This window comes from Mus musculus, chromosome 7 (genome assembly GCF_000001635.26).
Source record: "Mus musculus strain C57BL/6J chromosome 7, GRCm38.p6 C57BL/6J".
NCBI lineage: Eukaryota > Metazoa > Chordata > Mammalia > Rodentia > Muridae > Mus > Mus musculus.
In genome coordinates, this window is record NC_000073.6 from 52,009,882 (window position 1) to 52,034,902 (window position 25,021).

General features: G+C 41.1%; 1 protein-coding gene and 1 pseudogene across 1 annotated transcript; both read right to left on the bottom strand.

The window, feature by feature from the left end:
* Window positions 1-1,798: 1,798 nt before the first annotated feature.
* On the bottom strand, window positions 1,799-5,835 carry 1700015G11Rik (RIKEN cDNA 1700015G11 gene). Its single transcript, NM_001195601.1, has 4 exons — window positions 5,757-5,835; window positions 4,975-5,019; window positions 3,601-3,705; window positions 1,799-1,957 (listed from the first exon to the last, which is right to left on the bottom strand). Exons 1-4 carry the CDS (start codon window positions 5,799-5,801, stop codon window positions 1,949-1,951), a joined length of 204 nt encoding a protein of 67 aa, NP_001182530.1. The 5' UTR covers window positions 5,802-5,835; the 3' UTR covers window positions 1,799-1,948.
* On the bottom strand, window positions 12,181-19,774 carry Gm9357 (predicted gene 9357; annotated as a pseudogene).

The window sequence follows — 25,021 nt, forward strand, 5'->3', positions numbered from 1 at the left end:
GAGGGTAGATAAGACTTCCATTTCATGTTGTTTGCTGTTCTAGGCTTAAGAAAGTCTGCTTTAGAAATGTTTTATTAATCTTTTTCCGTAGGAGAAAATGCAGGCATCACCTGGCAGTCAGCCTACCTGGCACACTGAGCTTCTAAATAAGAAGCATGGCACAATATGCTCTTGAATATAGGGTAGGGTATTGGGTGTCACAGAGTAGGACTCTGGTGATGGCTTTAAAGTCTGAGGGTCTTGGGGCTTTCTAGCTCTCTAACAGTACTGTAATGATGATAACTTCTAAAAAGTCCTAAAGGCTTCCTTGCTCTTTCTGAGGGTAAAAGACAGTTGGTTTAGGTGATTAACACCCGTAGCCTAACAGAGGAGGATTAAGCACTGCAGCCTTTGTTCTATCTCAGCAGGAACTGCTGGCCTCTAACATTGGGCCTGCTAGACAGAAGTCACAGGAAGAAAAGGGACACTTAGGAAAGTTATGATAGCATTTATTACTAAGTTGAATCCCTTACAGCCTTGCTTAATAAGGGCATACCTGTCACAGATTATATAATAATCCGAAGCAGGCCATTTCAGGATGATCACCTGCTAGTTATTAGCTTGTTATTAACAGTCAACCGTGGTCTGCAAAATCCTTGTTTTTGTCTTAACTCTCTCAAGAGAAAATGATTACAACCATAACATTATCACAAACATTGTTGTAGTAAAACATTATATTGTTTTATTATGTTGTAATAAAAATATTATTAGTTGTGGTGGTTAATCATTCTCTAATTTATAAGTTCAGCTTATCATATATGTGTGTGTACAGAGAAAATAGCCTCAGTAACAAGTGCCCTTCCAGACATATGTCGAGATCTTACAGTGCCTCTGAAGTGGTAAGGGGGGCTGGTGAGTTCCAAACGTCTTGTTAAGCTTCCAAGACCAGGTCTTGGATGGCTGCTTATTTAGGAGTAGCTTACTGCTATCATTTAACTCCTCTATTGCTAGCTAAATGGCATGTATGATCAATAAGGACTGTGTGTGCTGGCTGGTAGGTGAGTGTCAGGACTGTTGAACTTACAGTTAGTCTGACCTCTATAGACTGACCTTCATGGAGAAGACAGGGTAAAGGAAAAAGCTCTTGAGCTGCCCCCTGCACATGTGTGGTTCTGTGGTTACGAAGCATTCAGTGCAAGCAGTGGTGTATTGTAGGTACCTGCCTACTTGTCTCTCTTTGGAGTTTTTCCCTACACCACCAGCTAAATTAGACTTCCTAGATCCTTTTTTTTTTTTCTTCCATTTTTTTTTTAGATTTTTTTTCTTTATTTACATTGCAAATTTTATCCCCTTTCCTCATTTCTCCTCCAAAAACCCTCCATCCCATCCCCCATCCCCTTGCTCACTAACCCACCCACCCCCCTACTCCCACTTCCCTGTCCTGGCATTCCCCTACACTGGGGCATAGAGCCTTCATAAGACCAAGGGCCTCTCCTCTCATTGATGTTCCACAAGGCCATCCTCTGCTACATATGTGGCAGTATTGGACTTTAAGTGGCAATTTTGCTTATATTATCCCTTTATTTTCAGTATCAACCTAAATCTTTGTAACTCTATGTGGGGTTGTTATCCTATTTTTCTCCTATTATCAAAGCATAGCTCCCAATGTCGAAATAAGCCATACATTCAATTGTAAAAATTTAAGCATAAATATATTTTCAAAATCTTTGCATATTATTTAAGACACTAGTTTACTATAGGGGGAAAGAAAATCAGTGATGAGCCATGGTACCTAATAAAATTCAGAAGCCCACAGCCTGAATGTTACTGCAAGCTCAGTTTTTATTTTGCAGAATGGCCACACATTCCTTTATTTTTCAGATGAAGTTAAGCCATGAGCTGTTGGCCAGTATCAGAAGTCCACACATATTTTGGTCTGGAGCGTGGTTTCTTCTAGAAGACTCCAAGCTTATGTCCACTATGAAGAAGTAGAACACACAATTAAAATGCAAATGCAATTGAAATTCACGTAAGAAAAATTCATATGAACCATTAGTTATCTCCCTCTCATGATTGAGACCTTCCTATACAAAAAATATTGCATACACCAGTTCTTAGTAGCAACAAAGGCATCCTGCAGTATATCTATATACAGTCACTGCAGTCAGTATATATATCCAGAAAATTAGATAGTTTCTATTGTTTAAGAAGTGAGTTGGCCAAGTGAGATGGCTCAGCAGATAGAGGCATTTGCTGACAAGCCTGACATTTTGAGTTTGATTCCTGTAACACACGTGATGGAAGGAGACAATCAACTTCTACAAGGTTATGTATTTATACTTTGGCACATGCATGCTTATCCAAAGATATACGCTCCACAATCAACAAATCAAAGTAAGTTTTACATTTTAAACTGCATTAACAAGGAATAAGCTTGTGGTGGAACCTTGACTGAACATTTCTAAGTGAAAGGCACCACCCCTTCTAAGAGCTCCATGCGGGGTGATTTCTACCAGGTGACAACTTGCTATGGACAGTGGGTAGAAATGGTGAGAGGCTGGAGTATTCCTCAGTCTTGAGGAAGAGATGGACATGCTAGATGGAGTACAGAAAACATTATATGGACGTGAAGTGCATGATACTGATAAAATACCAGCTAAACACTTATATAGGAAACAATCATTGCTTGAAAACTGCCAGGGCTCACTGGGCAATAGAAAGCAAAATAGATAAAAATAAAAATAAAAAAAATAGATTTTTTTCAACCAGAAGAAAAGTAATTCTGACACTGGAGGACAGTGACAGCTATTTCAGGTAACCAAAAGACTGTCAAGTCAGAAGGCCATCGGACTTCTGCTGAGCCACAGAATGTAGTTTAATGCTGTTCTAAGAGGCTCTTTTATGATAGACTGCATTGTAAAAGCACATTTAAATCCCAGTAAAGATGTATCAAGGGACAGAGATAGCTCAGACTTAACAGTTTTAGCTCTTAGATTTCCAGTACCCTTGTCAAGTGGCTCACCACTACCTGTAACCCCAGGGCATGTGACAGTCTTTCCTGGCCTCTGTGGAAATTTATACACACATGGCATACATCCACACATAAGACATATACATATAAAAGTAAATATGTGTATATATGCATATATAAAATATAAATATATGTATGTATAATATACATATATATTATATATTTACATATATGCATATGCTTATGTAAATATATGTGTATATATAAATATATATATATGTACACATATATAAACTAAATTACAATCAGTATAAAGAATTTTCTAACATTTTAAGTGTTCAATTAGAGGCTAAATAATTTTAGGAGATTTTGTAACTCATTTTTTAAATATGGGATCAAAGATTTAAGTGAATAAGCTGGACAAAACCACAGACCATATGGCTTCGAAGATCAACTACGCGTCATTATCAGGAGACGGTTTCTAAATAAATGTAAACAATGGGAATTTGGTGAGAGGAATTTTACAGGGTCTCTCCAGACTGGCATTCCAAATCTTTCCAGAGAATATTAAAGAGCAATCAGATGCATTAGAAAAGAAGTTGTCAGGAGCATGCAAACACTGCCCATTGCTGTGAGAGCCGCACGCTTACCAAGATGCCTGTATCCGGAATCGGGTTAGGCCTTGCGAACCTTTTCCCCAATTTCCTCTTCTCTTTCTGTAGGTTTTGCATGTAATTGATACGTTTTTCCACAGACTTAAGGAAAATTGAAAACAAATAGAAACTCTCAGAACATATAAAGCCAACATGTGACTCATTTTGGGCTTGTGTCAATTAAAGATAAGATAAGAGCAATGCATGGTCTACTTAGCTGGTAGAATAGAGGTAGGGGGAAAATCACAAAGCAACCCCCACCCCCCAAAAAAACGTTTTTTTGTTTTTGTTTTTGTTTTTTTGTTTTTTTCCAAATTGTTATTTACAGATGGAGAAGAACCACACTGTGGCATCAGGAGTGTGGCCAGGGATTTCTTCACTCTTGATACCCACATCAGTAGCATGCATGTGTTCTATAAATTGTGGCTCATGGTCATGCATTTTCAATTTTATTTTTAAGTACAATTTCATTAAAAATGTTCAGAGAAGTTTTCTATATAGATGTAAGAAAATGGGTCCATTATTTAGTCTTATTGTCTTATTTCACACACTTATTTTTATGTCACCATTGTATGGCATATATGAGTACCAGAGGCACAAGGAATGGAAGCTGCATAAAGAGATGCCACAGAATGTAGAGACGCCTGCTGATGGGGGAGTGAGTGTGATTTGTATGCAATGGGGCAGTCCTCACATCAATGAAGAGCCTGTTTTCTCCATGATCTAAACATCCTCCTCCTGGATAAGTAAGCAGAAGAACTTTTGGGCATGGGGAGGAGACCTGTACTCAAATGCTCACAGTGCAGCTGGTCATTAAAGAACAGTATTGAACTAACCCAGTGTAGCAAACAAGATAAAATATTAAACAGCAATGAAAATAAGGGAACTACAATTATACACAGCATTCAAGACTAAGGAACCAACATTAAGCTTTGTGACTCTAATTTATAACATTTAAATTCAAGGAAATGTCAGCAGTACACTTAAAGAGGCACACACAGCCATGAATTGAAAAAAAAGTGGCTGGAAAAATGGTATTTGAAATAATGTTTATGTTTTTGAGAGATGTGGGGAGGTAAGATGGGTAGGTGGCCTCTAGGTGGATTTGGAAACACAGTGTTTCAAAGTCTTGAGTATAAAATCTGTTTTATTACTCTATTTTATAATTTATATATGCTGTACATGTTTATGTGTGTGTGTGTGTGTGTGTGTATAGCCATATATACATATCTATGTATATATCCAACATTATCAAAACCTTTTATACCAGTCTCAGGACCCCAGATTTCTGAGAGATACATTGAAGAGAAGTCTAATTAATGATCATCACACGTGCAGGCATAAGCTTAAAACAGTTGAAATAAAATTTACCTGCCTGGTAGAAACATCTGAAGGATGGTGCCTTCGTGGTCCTTCCTACATAGTAAGTAAGAACACACACAAAGTCAAAATAATGCAGGAAGGAAAGCCCATCCCTTTAAAATCTGTTACAGCTATAATTGCAGGCAAGTAGGACAAAAGCACAATCAAACATAAATGAAAGAGGGTGGAGCCACATGGGGGGGCATAGGGCTGGGTTCACCCAGAACTAAAAGATGTACAAAAACCAAAAAAGTGTCACAATTCAGTTGAAAAATTAATTTCCAGCTGCTAATCATTGTCCATGAGGAAGCAAGTGTATTTACCGTGGCTCCCAAATCAAGGAAACTGGAGCAATTGAAGTCATGGAGCACAACAAGCATGACTGTTCCTTTATGAATCCCACCTCTCTCTCTCTAATAATGAGTCTCTTAAATACTTCTCTTCCCAACTTTAATCCAACTTGAAAGTAAATCTCCACTCCATGTGTCAGCATCTAGAACTTGACTGAGCCCATGTTCCTCATTTCTGCAATTCTTACCCAGCCCTCTAGGGTGGGCCAGTACATCAGTCAACAAAATTGATAGATCAGGTCCAACTGATCTATCAATCCAAACTGATCCAACTGAGGTCCTTTTTCATCCTCAGTAGTCTTCTTACCAGCCTAGGATCTAGTCTGTTCACTCAGGACTTCTAAATCCCAGTCCCCGAGTTGGAACCTTGCATGGCTGGAGCTGACTGCATGGGGTTGCAAACCTAGGGCGGAATATAGTGAAAGACCTCAGAGAACTCACTGGGTAGACTTGTGCAGGCTCCTCATCCTTAACTCGAAGGCACATGCTGCAGAGCTCTAAGGTGCCCTAGGCACCTACTGCCTAAAGTGCCACTCATGTCCCTCAAGCCCTGACCCTCCTTGCCATCACAATTCTCTTTATTTTCTCAGCTTGAGCCCCGCCCTTTCCCTAACACCAGTGTTCAGGAGGCTGAGACATAGCTGGCTTTCTACAAACCTCAAGCTGCTATACTTCTCTGTATATTATGCCATGCACTCCAAAGCCACACACACACACACACACACACACACACACACACACACACACACACACACACACTACCACCACCACCACCACCACCTCCATGTTTTGTAGCGGAGCCCCTGATTAGTGCATCTAACTCAGAATCCCTGTTTGTCTCTTCAGTCTCTCTGCTGTTTTGATTTCTGAATTCATTTTTCTCATTTTTCCCATCATGATTTCCAGTTGGACCAGCACAACTCTCTATATTCCTATGCCCTAGGATTTTCAGTGGGAAATAGGCAGATATTGGGGAGGGACTTGAATATGGCTCAGCCTTTCTGCTAAGGTAAGTCTTCAGAAGAGCTCTGCATTTCTGGCCTAATAGGCATTTCCCATTTACCCTAAGCAGACTTCTCTCCAAATTGTTCACTCTAGTTTGCTTTTTAGTTTACTTGATAAACCTCATCTGGTGGCTTAATGGAAATGACCCCACATAGACTTGTATATTTGCATCCTTAGTCAGCTGATGAAATGTTTGGGGATGCTTAGGGGCTATGTCCTTGTTGGAGTCTGTCATATGATGTCTTAGGGTTTCTGTTGCTGTAATGAAATGTCATCACCACAAAGCAAGTTGAAGAGGAAAAGGTTTTTTTGGCTTATACATTGAAGGAAGTTTATTGTTTAATTTAAGGAATCCATGGCAGGAACTCAAGCAGGGAAGGAACCCTGAGTCAAGAGTTGATGCAGATGCCATGGAGGAATGCAGCTTAATGGCTTGTTCATGGTGAATCTATGTAAGCTCACCCTGCTTTCTTATAGTTCCCAGGAACCACCAGTCCAGGGATAGCACCACCCACGATAGGCTTGGTTGTCTCTCATGAATCACTAAGAAAATTCCTTACAGATGGATCTTGTGGAGTAATTTCCTCAACTGACAGCTTTCAGATGACTCTAGTTTGTGTAAAAGTGACACAAAACTGACTAGGACACTGAGGGTTGGCTTTGAGGTTTCAAAAGCCCACATCAGCCCTCTTCTGACCCCTCCTTTCTCTGTTTCTGCCTGATGTCTGTGAATCAGGATATAAAACTCTCAGCTACTTCTCCAGCATACTCATTCTTGCCTGCCTGCCTGTCTGCCTGCCTGCCAGCCTCCATGCTCCCTGTCATGATGATAATGGCCTAATGCTCTGAAACTGTAAGCCAGCCCCCAATTGAATGTTTTCTTTTATGAGTTGCCTTGTACATGGTGTTTCTTCACAGTAATAGGACACTAACCAAGACATACCATGACCACTTCTAGTCTGAGCCAGTGCCCTGAACAGACCTTGGGCGCTGGCTCCCCATCCAATCCCACAACATCTAGAGGCAGCTTTACTCCCAGGTGCTCTAACATGCCCAGGATCACGGGACTTCAGGATCTCAGAGGCAGCTTGACTACCAGGAGCTCTGACATACCCAAGGATCTTAAGATCACAGAGACAGTTGGACTCTGAGAAGTTCTTACACAACCAGGATCTCAGGAGGGACAGGCTGCAGTCAGAGACAGCAAGAGTAAGTAGCACTAGAGATAACCAGATGGTAAGAGGCAAGTGCAAGAACATAAGCAACCGAAACCAAGGCTACTTGGCATCATCAAAACCCAGTTCTCCTATCACAGCAAGCCCTGCATACCCTAAAATATCTGAAAAGCAACATTCTGACCTAAAATCCCATCTCGTGAAGATAATAAAGACCTTTAAGGAGGATATAAATAACACCTTTAAAGAAATCACAGGCAAACAGGCAGAAGCCCTTAAAGAGGAAACAAATAAATTCCTTAAAGAAATACAGGAAGATACAATAAAACGGGTGAAGAAATTGAAAACAGTTAAAGACCTAAAAATGGAAATAAGAACAATAAAAAAAATTACTAATGGAGGCAACTCTGGAGATGGAAAATCTAGGAAAAGGAACAGGAACAACAAATGCAAGCACCCCCAACAGAATACAAGAGATGGAAGAGAGAAAAATTGACACATCGGTCAAAGAAAATGCAAAGTGTACAAAAAGTTCCTATCCCAAAACATCCAGGAAATTTTTTTTGTTCCTGTGCTTACCTTTCACCATCTGGTTATCTTTGGTGTTAACTGGCCTGGATGTCTGGGATTGGTGAAGGCCTCCTGGAAGGCAGGTAAAGCTGTGTGACCTAGTTTAAAGCAGGCCTCTTGGGAGGCAGGCAGTGCTGTCTCTACTAGAGCAGGCCTCCTGTCACCCTGGTTAGAGAGGGCTGCCTGTGTCCCTATTTAGAGTAGTCCTCCTGGGAGACAGGCAAGGCCTAATTACTTTTAAATTTTAGGCTGTTTGTTGTGTTGAAGCTTTCCTGATGAACATAGCTATAAGAATGTGTCCCATGTAAAGCAATACCAGCAGAAGAACAGCTTTGTAAGTGTATGATCTGTGAGTAGTAGAGGGACTTGTGCAAGTAAAGGGTTAGTGCTTTGTTAGTGTAGTCTTTTATTAAAATTGTTTTTCCCCATGCTGGGGAGTGTACTCAGGACATGGCATGTTCCTGGCAAGTACTTCACTACTAACAAGGCTGTAATTTAAACACAGTTTCTTGAATTTTTTTTGGTATGATTATCAATAAATTCTCATTTTACACTAGACTTATATGTGAGGTTTTCAGTCTTCAATTCACTTCACAAAACCCATAAGAAATCGCCAATGTATCCAGGTATCCATTTTTCTATTTCTACCAATTATTGGCATGCAACATTGGTAAATATATTAAATATATTTTATTTGTAATATAATTTGATATATAATAATTATATGGCAGAATTTTATGTTTTCTTAAACTATAGTTAATTATGGACTCTTGGTTACAAACATTTTAACTGATTGCTATTCATTGTACCTGTTTTGACTTGGCTTATTAGTCTCTCCTGCCAGCAGTATGTGTGTGCATGTGTGTGTTTATGGGTGTGTATAGTGGATATGTCCATATATGAATATGCTTATGTATTCACACAGTGTTAGGAGACAGATGTAATGTCTAACATATTTTATTGTTTATCTATACCTTTACGTTTTTGATAAAACCTATCTCAATGAAGATGAAGAATACTGATTCTTAGCTAGTTAGGTTCTAGACTCTGACTGTCTTCACCTCCCCAGCATGTGCGGTCACACCCAGCTTCTTATGTGGGTTCTGGGACCTGAACTCAGGTTTCCATGATTGCATGACAAGATACTTTACCTCTACCCTAAAGAATGTTTCAGTTCTTATCCCCAGATTACATGCTGACTGGTCAGCATGCCATGTCGTCTTCAAATTTGAGGTGAAAGTCTTCAGGGAACAGAGATGGGGTAGATAACTGTCTCTGAAGCACATCCTTTACCTTGATCATGCCTAGTTTTCATATCCATTCTGTTCCCCTGTGGGTTTTTTTTTGGGTGGGGGGGGTGGTAATTGAGTCCATTGAGGTTGAGAGATATTAATGACCAATGATTGTTAATTCCTTTTATTTGGTGGTGGTGGTGGTAGTGGTTCTCTCTCTCTCTCTCTCTCTCTCTCTCTCTCTCTCTCTCTGTATATGTATGTGTACTTCCCGTCTTTTGGTAAAATTATTATGTAAAATTATTTATTTCCTGAATTTTCTTGGGTGAAGTTACCCTCCTTGAGTTGGAGTTTTCCTTCTAGTAACATCTGTAGTGCTAGATTTGTGGACATATACTGTTTAAATTTAGTTTTGCCATAGAATTTCTTGTTTCCTCTATCTGTGGTAATAGAATGTTTTGCAGGGTATAGGAGTCTCATCTGGCATCTTTGGTCTATTAGAGGCTTCAAACAATCTTCTCAGGCCCTTCTGGCTTTTTGAGTCTCTGTTGAGAAGTTGGGTGTAATTCTGATAGGTTTGCCTTTATATGTTACTTGGCCTTTGTCCCATGTTTTAGATTGGGGAAATTTTCTTCTGTGATTTTGTGGGTAACATTTTCTAGACCTCTGAGCTGAGAGTATTCTTCTATTCCTGTTAATTTTTGGTTTGGCATTTTCATGGTGTTCCAGATTTCCTGGATGTTTTGTGTTAGAAACTTTTTAGATTTAGCATTTTTTTTAATGTAGTAATTTCTTCCATCATACCTTCTAGACCTGAGATTCTTTCTTCCATGTCTTGTATTTCACTAGTGATGCTTGTCTCTGTAGTTCCTGTTCACTTACTTAGACCTTTTCATCTCTAGGATTCCCTGTTTTCTTTATTACTTCTATTTCTATTTTCAGGTCTTGAAAAGTTTTATTTATTTCTTTTAACTGTTTGTATTTTACTGGATTTCTTTAAGGAATTTGTTTATTTCCTCGATCTCTATCATATTGATGAGATTGAATTTAGGGTAATTTTCTTGTGCTTCAACTATGTTGTAATATCCAGGGCTTACTGTAGTATGATAGCTGGGCTCCAGTGGTGCCAGATTGCTCTGGCTATTGTTGATTGTGTTCTTACACTGGCCTCTAGTCATCTGGGTTAAGAGTTATTATAGATTTAATTGCTGGTTTCTGAGTTTATCTTTGTTAGATGAATTGAGTTTTCCCTTGGTTTCTGTTTTCTCTCTGTTCTTTTCGCCTGAGTGGCCTGGAGTTCTGGTCACCACTAGAAGGCTGATTTGGAGCCTATGTGACATTTAGGATTTTGGGGGACAATGTTGACTCTGGAGTTACAAATACCTGTATGGTGTCTGGTGTTCTGGGTACCTGCTTGGTCTCTGAGGTACCTAGTAATGTATGCCCCCCAGTAAAACGAAAGTCTTCTGCTGAAATTACTGGCCAGAATATGGAGCCCAGGGGATGTCATGCTGTGTTGGGTACACTCTAAGGAGTGTTAGCTGGTGGCAGGTTGTGGCTTATCTGGGATCCCTAATAATAGCTTAGCCTCTGGTAAAGCAGAAGTCTTATTCCACAGTTGTGGTCTAGAATATGGAGCCCAGAGGAGAGGGTGCAATTGGTAGCCACTGGGACAATTTTAAGGAGTGTTGGTGGGTGGTAGGCAATATCTTTTTTTTTCTTTTTGTATATTAATAATCTCAATTCCCCAATCAAATGAAACAGACTAACAACAACAAAAAAAATTAACAACGGCAACAAAAACAAAACCAAAAAACACAGTCCCTAGTCAGTTAGATTCCCCAGCTGGTAAAAAACATTTGCCATGTATATTTGACTACTGCTGCCCTGGGCCATGCTTGGGTCCATGGTCCTGCTGCAGCAGGGGGATGTATTAATGTTGGTGGCCTGTGTTACCACTGAAGGTCTGAAGGTCATGCCATTGTGTCTAGTTTGTGCTCCCCCACCCCCCACCCCAAGCTATGTTGACATTACTGGCCTGTACTGTTGGTGAGGGCTATGATGCTGTCCATGGTTCTTGCTGTTGCAGAGGGCCCAGCTGATGTCCAAGATCTGTACTGCCACCAGAGACCATGTGGATGTCTGTGGTCCATACTATTGCCAGAATCCATGTAGAAGTCCATGATTGATGGGTATTCCACCCGACTATAAAGGGAAAGGAAGCTACTTTTGCTCTGGTATGCAGTCTCTCAGTGGAGAAAGAGGGACAGAGAAAGCTTCTGTGATAACCCCTATTCACCCACCACCACCACGACTACCTCAGCCAGAGTAACAGCCTAGGCAGAAAGCCATTGAAGAAACCTCTTAACAATTGTCATAACGATACTGAAATGTGACTCTTCACAACTGGTGGCTTCTGGCTTGGGTGCATGCCAGGAAGGACACAATTTTCTTTAAGAGGCTAGCCACTGGGAGTTTGACTATGTTTCCATGAGTACATGGGCAACACAGTTGAACTTTCTTCTCTCTTCTTTTTTTTGGGGGGGGGTCCACAAGGGTGGGGTTGTAGCCTCCCTCAGCCTTGAAGCAGGCTGATCCAGACTTTGACCTTGTTGCCACTAAGAAGGAGATTGTCTAGGGTAGAGCCTTCTGACCTTGATGGAAAAGAATGAGGCCAAGACAGAAAGGTTTGTCTTGGCCTCATTCTTTTCTCGGCGTCTGATTTCTTTCAGCCCGAGCTTGCCTTTCAGGGGAACCCAGTTCACATGGCTGCAGGTGGCTACATGGGGGGCAAACATGGAAGGACTGGGAAGTGAGTATGATCTGGGTTTATGATGTGAAATCAATATGGTGTGTGAGATGTCTTAGTTCTCCACATATTCACACTCTCAGCCCAGGGCCTGGGCAAACTGTTATCATCTTTATCCTCACATAAATATTTCTCAATAACGTCCAGGGCACTATTGCTGATGTAAGTGTTGTGGTGGTGCTGTAAGGACTCAATTTTTTCAAAGCCACCAACTTCCTCAGAGCCGTGGGTCTCCTGTAAGTTATCTGTCTGGAGGAGATAAGAAATGGTATCAAGGATGATGATGACATCCGTGTCTGGGACAGTGAACAGTCTCAGCATTGGCTCCAAGATGCCTGAGTGGGCAAGCAGAGTCAGCTGGCACTGAGAGTCCCCTGTTGCAATTTTAGCTACGGTGCACACCAGCTCTTTCTGGACTTTTAATTGTGCATTCCATAGTAGGTCTACCAAGACAGGCAGCAAGTTACACAAAATCAGCTGCTTGATGTGGTGTCCGGGCACAGGGGCCATGGCCATGTTGCTTATGGTCCAATCAGCCAGTGTCTGGATGGAGGACCAGGTCCTTCAGGACCTGGCACAACACCTTCAACATGCCAGCGTCAATGACCATTTGGGTACATTCATCTGTTCTGACCACAATGTTGCCCATAGTGTGGAGACAAGGGGTCAAGACACTGAGTTCTGAGCTGGTCATAAGCTCTATAAGCCTGTGCAGGATGCCAGTAGTCATCACATGATGGTTGTACTCTTTGCCCCCTCAGTCAGGTAGTAACCTGTCCTGTGGGCCAGTCAATGGGGTCTTCAAGGGATAGAGAGGGGACAGAGGGGCAAGAGACTTGAAGAATGAAAATAAGACTGTCTGATCAAGTCTCTAATCATTGTGGAAAAGTACCAACTTGTAAGTAAATAGCCCAAGATGGCTGCAGAGATGATAGTGGCTTTCTGCTAGGAGTCAGCTCCCAACAGGTTCCCCTTTTTAAGCTTTTCAAAAGAGAAGGCTGGGAAAACTTACGGGAACCATGCCTGTCTTAGATTGGAACAGACCCTAGCCTCCCTTTCCCATCTCTGGACACTCAACAGCCCTTTTTTGGTTGAGCTCCTGTCTTAGGTTGTTGAGGCCTCCCAATTAGGGGCAGGGGCCTTGAGGTGTTCTCTTACCAGGCATTGACTATCTGGTTTAGTGCATAAGTTAAGGGCTATTCCTCGTTGGTCTTGATGACAGAGGTTTTGGAGTCCTGTACTTCAGCCTGTGATAATGGACCTGTATGAGTTTCATTTGAATAGTGCTGCAGACGGACCTCAATCAGGGTTCCAGTTATAGGTGAGAGTAAGGAGTTGGCTCGGATGGGTGACAGACATGGACACAGAGAGAGTGTGTATCTGAATGTATTGTCTCCAAATGAGTACCAGTCTTATAGTACAGAAGAAAAACAAGAAAGCTAGGTGACTATATCCACCAAGGTACATCGGTGCATAATGGTTCTTTACTCAAAACATAGAAAATTCATACATAAAAAGCTGGCAGGAGCCAGGCCGTGCTTACAACTGAGAATAGGAACAACCCTTAAGATAAATGAAACCACTGTATGTATCTACACATATACGTATAAATTTTTTATTTCAACCTTCATTATAATGAGTAACATCCATTTGCCAGAGGCTGTGTGGTATCAGCCCCTTTGGATTTATGCCCAAATGAGGAACTGGTAAAAGTGTAATACATGGTCAACATTGTTTGACAATTTGCCTAGCTTGTTCTCCAATAATTTTAAACATGATCTTTAAAGTTTGGGTATTAAGGTGATGTAACTCATTGCCCTTATGGCCTGATCCAGGTTAGATGGCAGATCTGATAAAGTCACTCTGGCTACAGAACTGGCTCTGTCTGCCTTGTTATTTCCCTCAGAGAGGGGACCTGGTAGTCCAGTGTGGGCTCTCAGGTGTTCTATAAAAAATTTACACTTTCGCCTCAAAATTACTTGTTGGCACTGTAAAAACAGATCAGCTGCTTCTGAGGAGTGTTTTATTTGCACAGCAGTTTTTAGCAGAGGGATAGACTGAGCTAAATATGAGCTATCTGTGTAAATATTTATGGCTTGATTCAGAAATGCTTGAAACATAGCAATAACAGCATGCAATTCAACCAATTGAGCTGAAACTGATGATGTAGCAAAGTCGATTCCCTGACTTGATCTTTAAAGGCATAAGCAGCTGTTCCTAATGAGGAACCATCAGTGAAGACTAGCAATGCTTTTTCTATAGGCGCATGTGCGGTGCGAGACAGAAAAATGAATTCATAGCGATTACAAAACTGAACCAATTTGTCTGGCAGATAATGATTATCTGGCCAGCAAATGAGGTACATGCAATAGGCCAAACTTCAGAATTTTGCATAAGCCAATCAACCTGATGCCTTGTATAGGGTTGCACTATGATATCAGGGTCTTTTACAAAATATTTCTATTATCTCTGCCTAATATAATCATATCAGCTACAGCCACATAGTACAGATAAAGGACATTCTTAGGAGATAAGGGAAGATGAGCCCATAATATGGGTGCAATATGCCAAAAAACTGCAGTAGGAGTTAATTTGGTGATAAAGGAAATATAAAGGCTTAGAATAATTACAATGAGTTACAAATTGGGATGGAATAGCACTCTCAACCTTCTCCAAGGCTTTTCTACCATCCTCTGTTAGATCCCTGTCAGACTTTGGGTCAGCATCTCCCTTGAGAATATCAAAGAGAGGCTTCAACTCTCCTATAGTAAGTTTTAAATATGGACATAGCCAATTGATATCTCCCAATAATTTTTAAAAATCATTAAGTGTTTTAAGAGAATCAGTTCTAAAAGTGGCCTTACTATTAATAATATGTGGACCATTAATCTGAAATCCTAAATAAGTATAGGGATCTTGTAACTGTACTTTTTCTGTCGCTATTTGTAACCCTGCAGTCTATAAAGCTGTTTTAAGATCATCAAAACACTGGAGTACCTTTCTTCCATCTTTTCCTGCTATTAAGGTATCATCCATGTAATGAGTCATGTAGATTTGTTTCCATATGGTTCTAATGTCATCTATGGCAGAGGTCACAACTATTTGGCACAAGGTAGGGCTATTAGCTATACCCTGAGGTAAGACATTCCACTGATATCTCTTCATAGGTTTTCTAAAGTTTATAGCAGGAACACCAAAGGGAAAGTGCTTTTGGTCTTCAGGATGCAAGGGGATGCTAAAAATACAATCTTTTAAATCTATAACTATCTTATAATAGCCCAAAGGTATGGCCACAGATGTGGGCATCCCAGGTTGTAAGGCTCCCATCAGAATCATTGTCACATTAACAGCCCTCAAGTCTTGTAACAGTCTCCACTTTTCTGATTTTTCCTTGATGACAAATATTGGGGTATTCCAGGGAGAGTTACTCTCTTTTAAATGTCCTGCCTGTAATTGCTCCTGCACTTTGGCAGCTTGTAACTTTTCGGTGGTGAGGGACCACTGATCCACCCAGATGGGCGAGTCCCCCTTCCAGGTGATGGGATCAGCACAATGCCTTGGGGGTACAGCTGATTCAACAGCCCCCATCAAAAATACGCTATGCCTCTTCTTCCAGTGTTGGCAAGGGCCTCAATAGGATGAGTAGTCCCATCTTCATTTTTCCCCTAAACCTTTCCCTGGGGAAAACCCAGAGTTTATCACCTGAGCCGTGATTACTTCATTGGGGCTGCAAATAATCAGTCCAAACTGGGATAACAGATCTCAGCCCCAGAGATTAACGGGAAAGCCTGGGATGACATATGGTTGTATATTTCCTATATTTACTTATTTATCTTTCCACTTCAGCACCTTAGAGCTTTGTTTCAGATTTTGACTTTGGCCAATAAATGAATTTAAAATGTAAATGAAGAAAACACCTAATAGAAAATTGAAAAAAAAGAAAGAAAAGAAAAGAAAAAAGATTTGTCAAGGTTAGGGTCAGAGGCCAGATGGCAGGCCAATCACTTTGTTTTATAATAGTCACATCGACCCCTGTATCAACCAAGCCTCAGAATACCTTTCCATCAAGCCGTACTGTCATCATAGGTTTTTGTTTAACTATAGGTTGTACCCAGTATGTATCAGAAGAACCAAATCCTTGATCCCCTCTCTTAGGACTCTTATACTTGTGATTAGTAGGAAGCAATGGAAGTAATAGCAGCTGAGCTATCCTCCTTCCCGTGGGGATGGTGACTATATTATGTATTGCCTTGGCCATTACCTTAATCTCTCCTTGATAATCATTGTCTATAATTCCAGGAACAATTTGTAGTCCCTGCATGGCAGCAATGCTTCTTTCCACTATCAGACCAAACACATTTGGATAGAGCAGTCCGAACACTCTGGTAGGGAGGACCTGAGGTCCCATTTCTGGAGTTAGTACTGTGTGGGTGGCAGAACTGAGGTCTAGTCCTATGCTTCCTGGGGTTGCTCAACTAAGTTCTGAAAGGGGTGGTTGCTGCTTGTTGTTATGAAGCTGACCACCCCATAAGCCTGTTTTGGCTTGTGTTGGTTTGGGGCCTGGAGCTGGCTCCTGTTCCTGTTTCCCTGATTAGGGAAAAGGGTTTTCCCTTGTGTATCTGTCTTGGATCTACACTCATTAGGCTAATGTTTTCCGAGTTTGCAACTCGGACATAGCCCAGGCTGTTTCCCAGGCTGTCTCTGAATTGATTCGTTTCCTGCCCTGCAATTTTTTGCAAAGTGTCCATGCTTGCCACACTTAAAACATGCTTTTTTGTTTCTACTTGCCAAGAAGTCTCTTACTAATTGTCCTTGCATGGAAGCCGCCATAGCTAAGCCCTGTTGGTAGGAGGGCCCTATGTCAGAACAGAGTCTGATGTACCCAGTGAGGTCTGTCTTCTTCCTGTAGGGACTAATGGCTGCTTGGCAGGCATGATTGGCATTTTCAAATGCAAGCTGTTTCACATAGTCTGTACCTGCCTCTGCATTACCAAAAATTCACCCTGCTGTTACCATCAGTCAATGAACAAAATCAGAAAATCATTCAGCAGGCCCTTGTCTTGACTGCTGTCAAAGATGCACCAGGGTCTCCTTTTACCGGGAGTTTATGCTAAGTCTTCATAACTGAGTTTTGAATTTAAGTGAATAAGCCTGGGCCATATTGCATCTGGTCATCACTTGAAGCAAATTGCTCTTCTCCCACTAAGGCAACGAAGACCAAGCATTGCCTGCCTGAGTGTGCCTCCTAGCTATCTCTTCACAATTCTCCTGATACTCAGATTTTCAGATAAGATGGTCACCACTGCTAAGAACTGCTCTCACTGGGGTATTCCAATCCCCAGGAGTCAGCCACTCCTCTGCAGCAGATTCCAAGATGGCAAGAGTTAAAGGAGCAGTGGTGTCATATTGTGACAATGCATTTTTTTAATTTGTTAATAATTTGGAAACTGAAACCTGTGTGATGTCTCCAAGCAACCCATTGAGTGTCTATGGTCTCTGATACAGGGAAAGTCCCAGTCTCTCTCTCCTCTGGGTGATCTGTGGCTGATCCAAAGCCAGCGGGCAGGGGCCATCTTTGGACTCTGAGTTGAGGAACTTGAGGTTCCAGGGGATTTTCTCCGGTTCCTTTGCCCTACCGAGATGTCTTCCGGATCTTTAATTCTTGTAGCTGATTAACTAAGTCCTGATGTCCTTCCTCTAATTCTGTTTGTCGTTTTAGGGGTGAGATTTTATCCTACAATTCCTTTCTAAGGTCCAAAACAGCCATCCCCAGGACACCATCAGGTGGTCCAGGGTGTGCAGATGGAGGAGGTATCTGAAAGGAGGGCCATTCAGGGTAGTATTATTTGGTCACCTCTTCCTCCAGGCCATCCCTGACTCAGACAAATCATCATCATCCTTTAGCTGTATTTTGGATCTCAATTTAGTATATATGCATTTTATCTTTTTTTTTTTTTTTGAACAGTTGAGTCATTTTTCTCTGTGGGCCAAGTGCTGCTATTTGATTTTGTTTCCTTCCCTCTTGGATTTTTTTTTTTTTTTTTTTGTCTCTAACATATGTTCTGAATTTGGGGACCCATTGAGTGACCTTTGAGAGGTCGATCCTTTATCATCACCACTACCTAGAGAAATTGAATCTATTTCCTCATTAGAGGAATCAACCTTATCTTTTGTCCTTTTCTTTCCTTTTCCTCTCTTTTTCTCTGTCTTTTAAATTTTTCTCACCCTCTTCAACAACCGCTGCTATCAATGTATACTTGGTTGAGATAATTTTGTTCATCAAGTTCCAATATGAAAAGGCAGTGACTAGGACCTTTTCAGGCCCAAGTGTCCCGTAAAAATCTTTAAGTGCATATCCAACTCTTTTTTTTTTTTTATCAATGGTTCGTTCTTGAGGAACCCAGGGACATAACTCTTTAATAAAATCAAAAAATGACAATAAATGCTGAATTTTTACCTTTACTTCTTATGTCTTTAAAGCCTTTCTTGTTTGTTCCATATATACTTTATGCTGACTTATTTCTTGCCCCATTTTTGGTACTATGACTCACCAGTCTCAACACAGCAGGTTCCCATGGTGATAACCTTTGTTTCATTTTTGAATTTTCGATTGACCCTTCTTCCAGTAACGTCCCTCACAGGGTCTCTTGTTCTCACTGCCCCCACATTTGGCACCAGATGACCTGTACCATGGGTCAGTCAATGGATTCTGCAAGGGAGAGAGTGGGGATGGAAGGGCAAGAGACTTGAAGAATGGAGACAAGACAGTCTGTCTGATCAAGTCTCTCATCAGGGTGGAAAAGTACCAACTTGTAAGTAAATAACCTAAGATGGCTACAGAGATGATAGCCACTTTCTGCTAGGAGTCAGCTTCCAACAAGGTAGACAGGGCCCAGCAGGTATCTGAGAGGATCTCATTATCATGATGCAGCAGGAGCTGACAGAGGGTAGATAGCATCTGCCTCACAGCATCCTCACAAGGGTGTAGATTTTTGTTTCAGCATAAGTTGGACAAAGTCCATGTGATATTCTGAAGAAATGTGATTGGTTTGTTTTTTGAAATAGGTTGATCAGGTAGGTGTGGGATGACATTATTGGAAATGACATTGTCTCTGAATTCTACACAGTCACCACTGATATTCCCAAGGGCCCACACAGCCTGCTCAGACATGATCCTGTCTGGGGGAACAGAGGACTTCAATCAGGGGCTCCTTTCACAACAGCTTGAGTCTGCTCTGAAGTCCCTGAGGCAATGTTGGTGAGTGCCCATGCAACCTCCAACTGCAGGTTGGGGAGAGGTGCCACCTTCAGGAAGTCCACCAGCTTGGGAATGAGTCCTGCTTCAATAATCAAATTTAGAGGAGGGTTATTTTCCTGAGATATCATTTCCCTGGTAGCCTGGGTGGCAGGAAAACACAGGACCGTATCTGAACTATTCACCCCTTGAATGATGCTGTCCAGAGTGAAGTTGGTCTCTTTGACTAGTACATAAGAAACCACATCACTGGAGAATAGATCGATATTTCTTCTCTTTAGCACCTGCTCATCTTTCCTAGTCTTCCAGAGTTGTAGGCTAGAAGCAATCATCTGTTGTCACTGCAAAGACATTTTTTTGCTTCGGTACTTTTATTTCTTCAGCCTCTCTTCTGGAGCCTGTGAGGTCACCATATTGACTGGAGGAAAGACCCCACCTACAGAGAGCTGCTCATAGCTAGGCAATATCTTATGTGGGGTCCTTAGAATGGGTGTGGCCTCTGGTAAAGCAGCCAGAGTTGTGGAGACTTAACCACAATTCGTTTGTCTTTAGTTGAATTCTTTATTTGGTTACCTGTTGTGGGAAATACCTAGAGCTAGCCCCTGTGACTGGTAATCACACTCCCTCTGCCTTTCAGCCTGCCAACTTGCCAGTCCTGCTAGGCCACATGGCTCCCAGAAGGTCATTTCTCAGTCTGGGGCTCCCCTGAGTTCCTGTTGCTTCCACACAACACCACATACAACCCTAGTTAGCCATCTCAACACCTAATTAACTTGAATCAAGACTCTCAATGCCTAATTAGCCGATCAGATTTATGTATCAATAATAACACAATTTAGAAGACGCCAATACAATAGTTTCAGAGCCAAATGGTAATGATAAAGCTTTAACACAATTATTCTAACCTTTTGATAACACCACATCAGCCTCCATTCTGGTTCTTCCTGTTTTCCTCAGACCCCTCTCTGTCTTCTTCAGTTCCTTGCTCCACCTCCCTCCTCCTGTCCAATCACAAATCTCCCACTGCCATAATGTGATTGGACAGAGAAAATTCTGCAACATTTCACTCTCTCTCTCTCTCTATCTCTCAATCTCTCTCTCTCTATCTCCCTCCCTCCCTCCCTCCCTCCCTCCCCCCCCTCTCTTTCTTTCTTCCTTCCTTCCTTCCTTCCTTCTTCCTTCCTTCCTTCCTTCCTTCCTTCCTTCCTTCCTTCCTTTCTTTCTTTCTTTCTTTCTTTCTTTCTTTCTTTCTTTCTTTCTTTCTAAAAAGACTTTCTCTCAAAATATATATTGAGCACACCTAATGCCATTTTGTAAATTATTTGGTATAAGATAAACTTAACACCCAGTCCAACATTTTTGCCAATAAAATTGAACACTGTCCTCTATCCTGACTTAAAAGACTATAGTTCTGCATCTGAAAACCATCCTCTCAGATCTGCTCCTCTCAAAGTACAAAGCCTGGGTTGGCTAGGAGACTATGTAGCTTTTCAACCCCATCAGAAATCCAAGAACAGCTGATATTAACTGAAAATATATAGGAAGCCTAACACAGCTTCCAAAACTTAGCCAGTTATGGAGACCGCTGATCACCTGGACAGTCCCTTACTTCAACACATTGGAGCATCTGTCTTCAGACTACTGGCCAGGATCATCTGATAGACTTAGAGAAACAGGAATGATAAGGACTATCCTACGCTATCTTGGCAGAATCAAGCTGTCCTAACCTATAACTGTGTCCTTTCTTTGGAAAATATTATATCTGTAGATGAAATGAGGCAATTCTTGCCTAATGGCTCTTTCACCACAACTAGAGTACTCAAAGATGCTCTTTCTTCTTTGAATCCAAGATAGGGAAAGCTGTCAGGAGTCTAGTCTAGTCTCAACAACAAGTGAATAAATAACATTAAATGTCACATTCTGTGGATTTCTGATGTTTTTGAAAACCAACTATCTATGTAAAGTAATCTGGACTGTCGGCCAGTTACAACTCTTAGCTATTTCTAGTTAAAATCTTGAAAACACACTAACAATAAACTCAGAGCCACGAATTTTCTATTTAGCCTTAAACTCACAGACTTAAACATCTCAGATCTGTTTATAATAGCAACAAAAGAAGGACTGGGTCTAAGCCCTGTACTTTCAAATATTTAGTATCAATAGAAGAAATTTATATGAATGATAACCTTCATTTTGTATCAAAGTAAATTCTGTATCAAATAAGAACTTATGACTTCAACTTAGTAACAATTATAAAGATTTCTACTAAATGAGATTATGGCTATACAATCAATCCTAGCTATTTCCTCCCTGTTCCAAATATGGCCATTCTACATTCCCTAGAAAGAAAACCTATTTTATATGTTTATTTTTAAATAAGATATTTCCTTTATTTACATTTCAAATGTTATCCCCTTTCCTAGTTTCCTCTCTGAAAAATCCCCTATCCCCCCCCCCCCAAACCAACCCACTCCCACCTCCTGGCCCTGGCATTCCCCTATACTGGGGCATAGAACCTTCACAAGACCAAGGGCCTCTCTTCCCATTGATGGCCGACTAGGCCATCCTCTGCTACATATGCAGTTAGAGACATGAGTTCCACCAAGTGATATCTTTAACAGGTGGTTTAGTCCCAGGGAGCTCTGGGGGTACTGATTAGTTCATATTAGTTCATATAGTCTTCCTATAGGGCTGCAAACCCCTTCAGCTCCTTGTGTAATTTCTCTAGCTTCTTCATTGGGGACCCTGTGCTCAGTCCAATGGAGGGCTGTGAGCATCCACTTCTGTATTTTCTAGGCACAGGCAGAGCCTCTCAGGAGACCACTATATCAGGCTCCTGTCGGCATAATCTTGTTGGCATCTGCAGTAGTGTCTGGGTTTGGTGGTTGTTTATGGGATGGATCCCCAGATGGGGCAGACTCTGGATGATCATTCCATTAGACGCTGCTCTGAACTTTGTTTCTATAACTGCTTCCGTGGGGATTTTGTTCCCACTTCTAAGAAGGATTGAAGTATCCACACTTTGGTCTTCCTTCTTCTTGAGTTTCATGTGTTTTGCAAATTGTATCTTAGGTTTTCTGAGTTTCTGGGCTAATATCCACTTATCAGTGAGTGTATATCATGTGTGTTCTTTGTGATTAGATTATCTCACTCAGGATGATATCCTCTAGAGCCATCCATTTGCCTAAGAATTTCATAAATTCATTTTTTAAATGTTTTCCTTTTTTTGATTTTAAAAAATTAGGTATTTTCTTCATTTACATTTCAAATGCTATCCCCAAAGTTCCCCCATACCCTTCCCCCCCCCCACACACACCCCTACCCACCCCCTCCCACTTCTTGACCTTGTTGTTCCCCTGTACGGAGGCATATAAACTTTGCAAGAACAAGGGGCCTCTCTTCCCAATGATGGCCATAGCTCAGTAGTACTCTATTGTGTAAATGTACCACATTTTCTGTATCCATTCCTCTGTTGAGGGACATCTGGGTTCTTTCCACCTTCTGGCTATTATAAATAAGGTTGCTATGAACATAATGGAGCATGTGACCTTATTACAAGTATGAACATCTTCTGGGTATATGCCCAGGAGAGGTATTGCTGGATCTTCCCGTAGTACTATGTCCAATTTACTGAGGAATTGCCAGTCTGATTTCCAGAGTAGTTGAACCAGCTTGCAATCCCACCAACAATGGAGGAGTGTTCCTCTTTCTCCATATCCTTGCCAGCATCTGCTGTCACCCGAGTTTTTGATCTTAGCCATTCTGACTGGAGTGAGGTAGAAACTCAGGGTTGTTTTGATTTGCATTTCCCTGATGATTAAGGATGTTGAACTATTTTTAGGTGCTTCTCAGCCATTTGGTATTCCTCAGGGTTTTTGTTGTTGTTGTTGTTGTTGTTTGTTTGTTTGTTTGTTTTGTTTTGTTTAGCTCTGTACCCCATTTTTAAATAGAGTTATTTGATTTTTCTGGAGTCCAACTTCTTGAGTTCTTTATATATATTGGATGTTAGCCCCCTATCTGATTTAGGGTTGGTAAAGATCTTTTCTCAATCTGTTGGTTGCTTTTTGGTCTTATTGACAGTGTCCTTTGCCTTACAGAAGCTTTGCAATTTTATGAGGTCCCATTTGTCTATTCTTGATCTTACAGCACAAGCCATTGCTGTCTGTTCAGGAATTTTTTGCACCCACATATTTGAGGCTTTCCCCCACTTTCTCCTCTGCAAGTTTCCGTGTCTTTAGTTTTATGTGGAGTTCCCTGATCCACTTAGATTTGAGCTTTGTATAAGGAGATAATAATGGATCAATTTTCATTCTACATGATAACTGAGAGTTGAGCCAACAACATTTGTTGAAAATGCTGGAAAGACAAACTATTAATAACCCTCTCCAGCCTCAAAGCCTAGGGAACTAGGTCGATGATTCTTCATAACTTCTTCAAGCTGAATGTCAGTTTTGAGATATTATGAACGGGCTGGGAAAGAGTAGGGAAAACTGGATGGATTAGTCTCCAATGTCTGTGCCTTGACTGGATCCACCTGAATTCCAGGACATCAGGAGTTCAAACAGGTCAGTTTAGCATGTATGGTGAGAAAATTCACCAAGGCTGTATATTCTGTAATATATAAACCTCAAAACAAAATTTTAATGTCATCAAGATAAATTTTTTGTTTGATTCTCTGGAATCTAGTCCTCTGGAGGTCTCCCTTTGTCCTATCTAATCCAGATAAATCTGAAAGGTGTAAATACCTTCATCACCTTTTCCAAAAACACAAAGACAAAATCTTTTTTCCCAAATCAGCATTTCCTTGAGCCAGTAACTAGAAAAACCTTTATTTTGACCTCCCAGAGGAATAATATAACCACAAAACTCAACATCACACTTCTATCTGTACCCGCTTATAAGCAGGCAGCTAGTTGAAGCAGGCAGCTAGTTGAAGCAGGATTTACACCCAGAATTCCTGTGGAGCCCACGTTAGACAGAATTTGAGTATCCTGTTAAGACGTATTAGAGCAATATATCTTTATACCAACTTTCTATTCAGCTCTCTGCCTAGAGCCACAGACATTTATTTTATTAATACCTGTTCAATATCTGTCTGCTGAACTCTCTATCTGGAGCCACAGACATTAAATTAATACATGATCAAAGCAGGCAATGATTATCACTGCACTCTCTACTTTGGAGTCAGTGACTAATATTGCCTAGCTAGTTCCGAACCGCAGGTGAAGTTTCCCACGTGATTCAGACAGAATCTGAATATCATAAAATCAAATAATTCTAATTTTAAATTCAGGATTTAATCCCTCTGCCCTAAAAAGTAGGTGAATCCCATTCTTCTCCTAATTCAGAGCAGCTGGTAAATTCCCATCTGGGGTCCTCAGCACTGTTAGCAGTCTTTTTGTTTAAACTTTCCCATGCTTGAATCATGAGACTCGTTTTTAGCACTACCCAGTTACTTAACAAAAGTAAATAAATAAAACTCTAACTCTCAGGCTAATGATTTTAAATTTCCAGTGCATTTGTGCCCAACCAGCATGTTGGTTCATCATCTGTTGCAGGAAATATATAGAGCTAGCCCCTGTGCCAGGTGATCTCACTCACTTGGTCTCTCAACCAGCCAAGTCACCAGCCCTGCTAGGTCACATGGCTCCCAGCAGGAC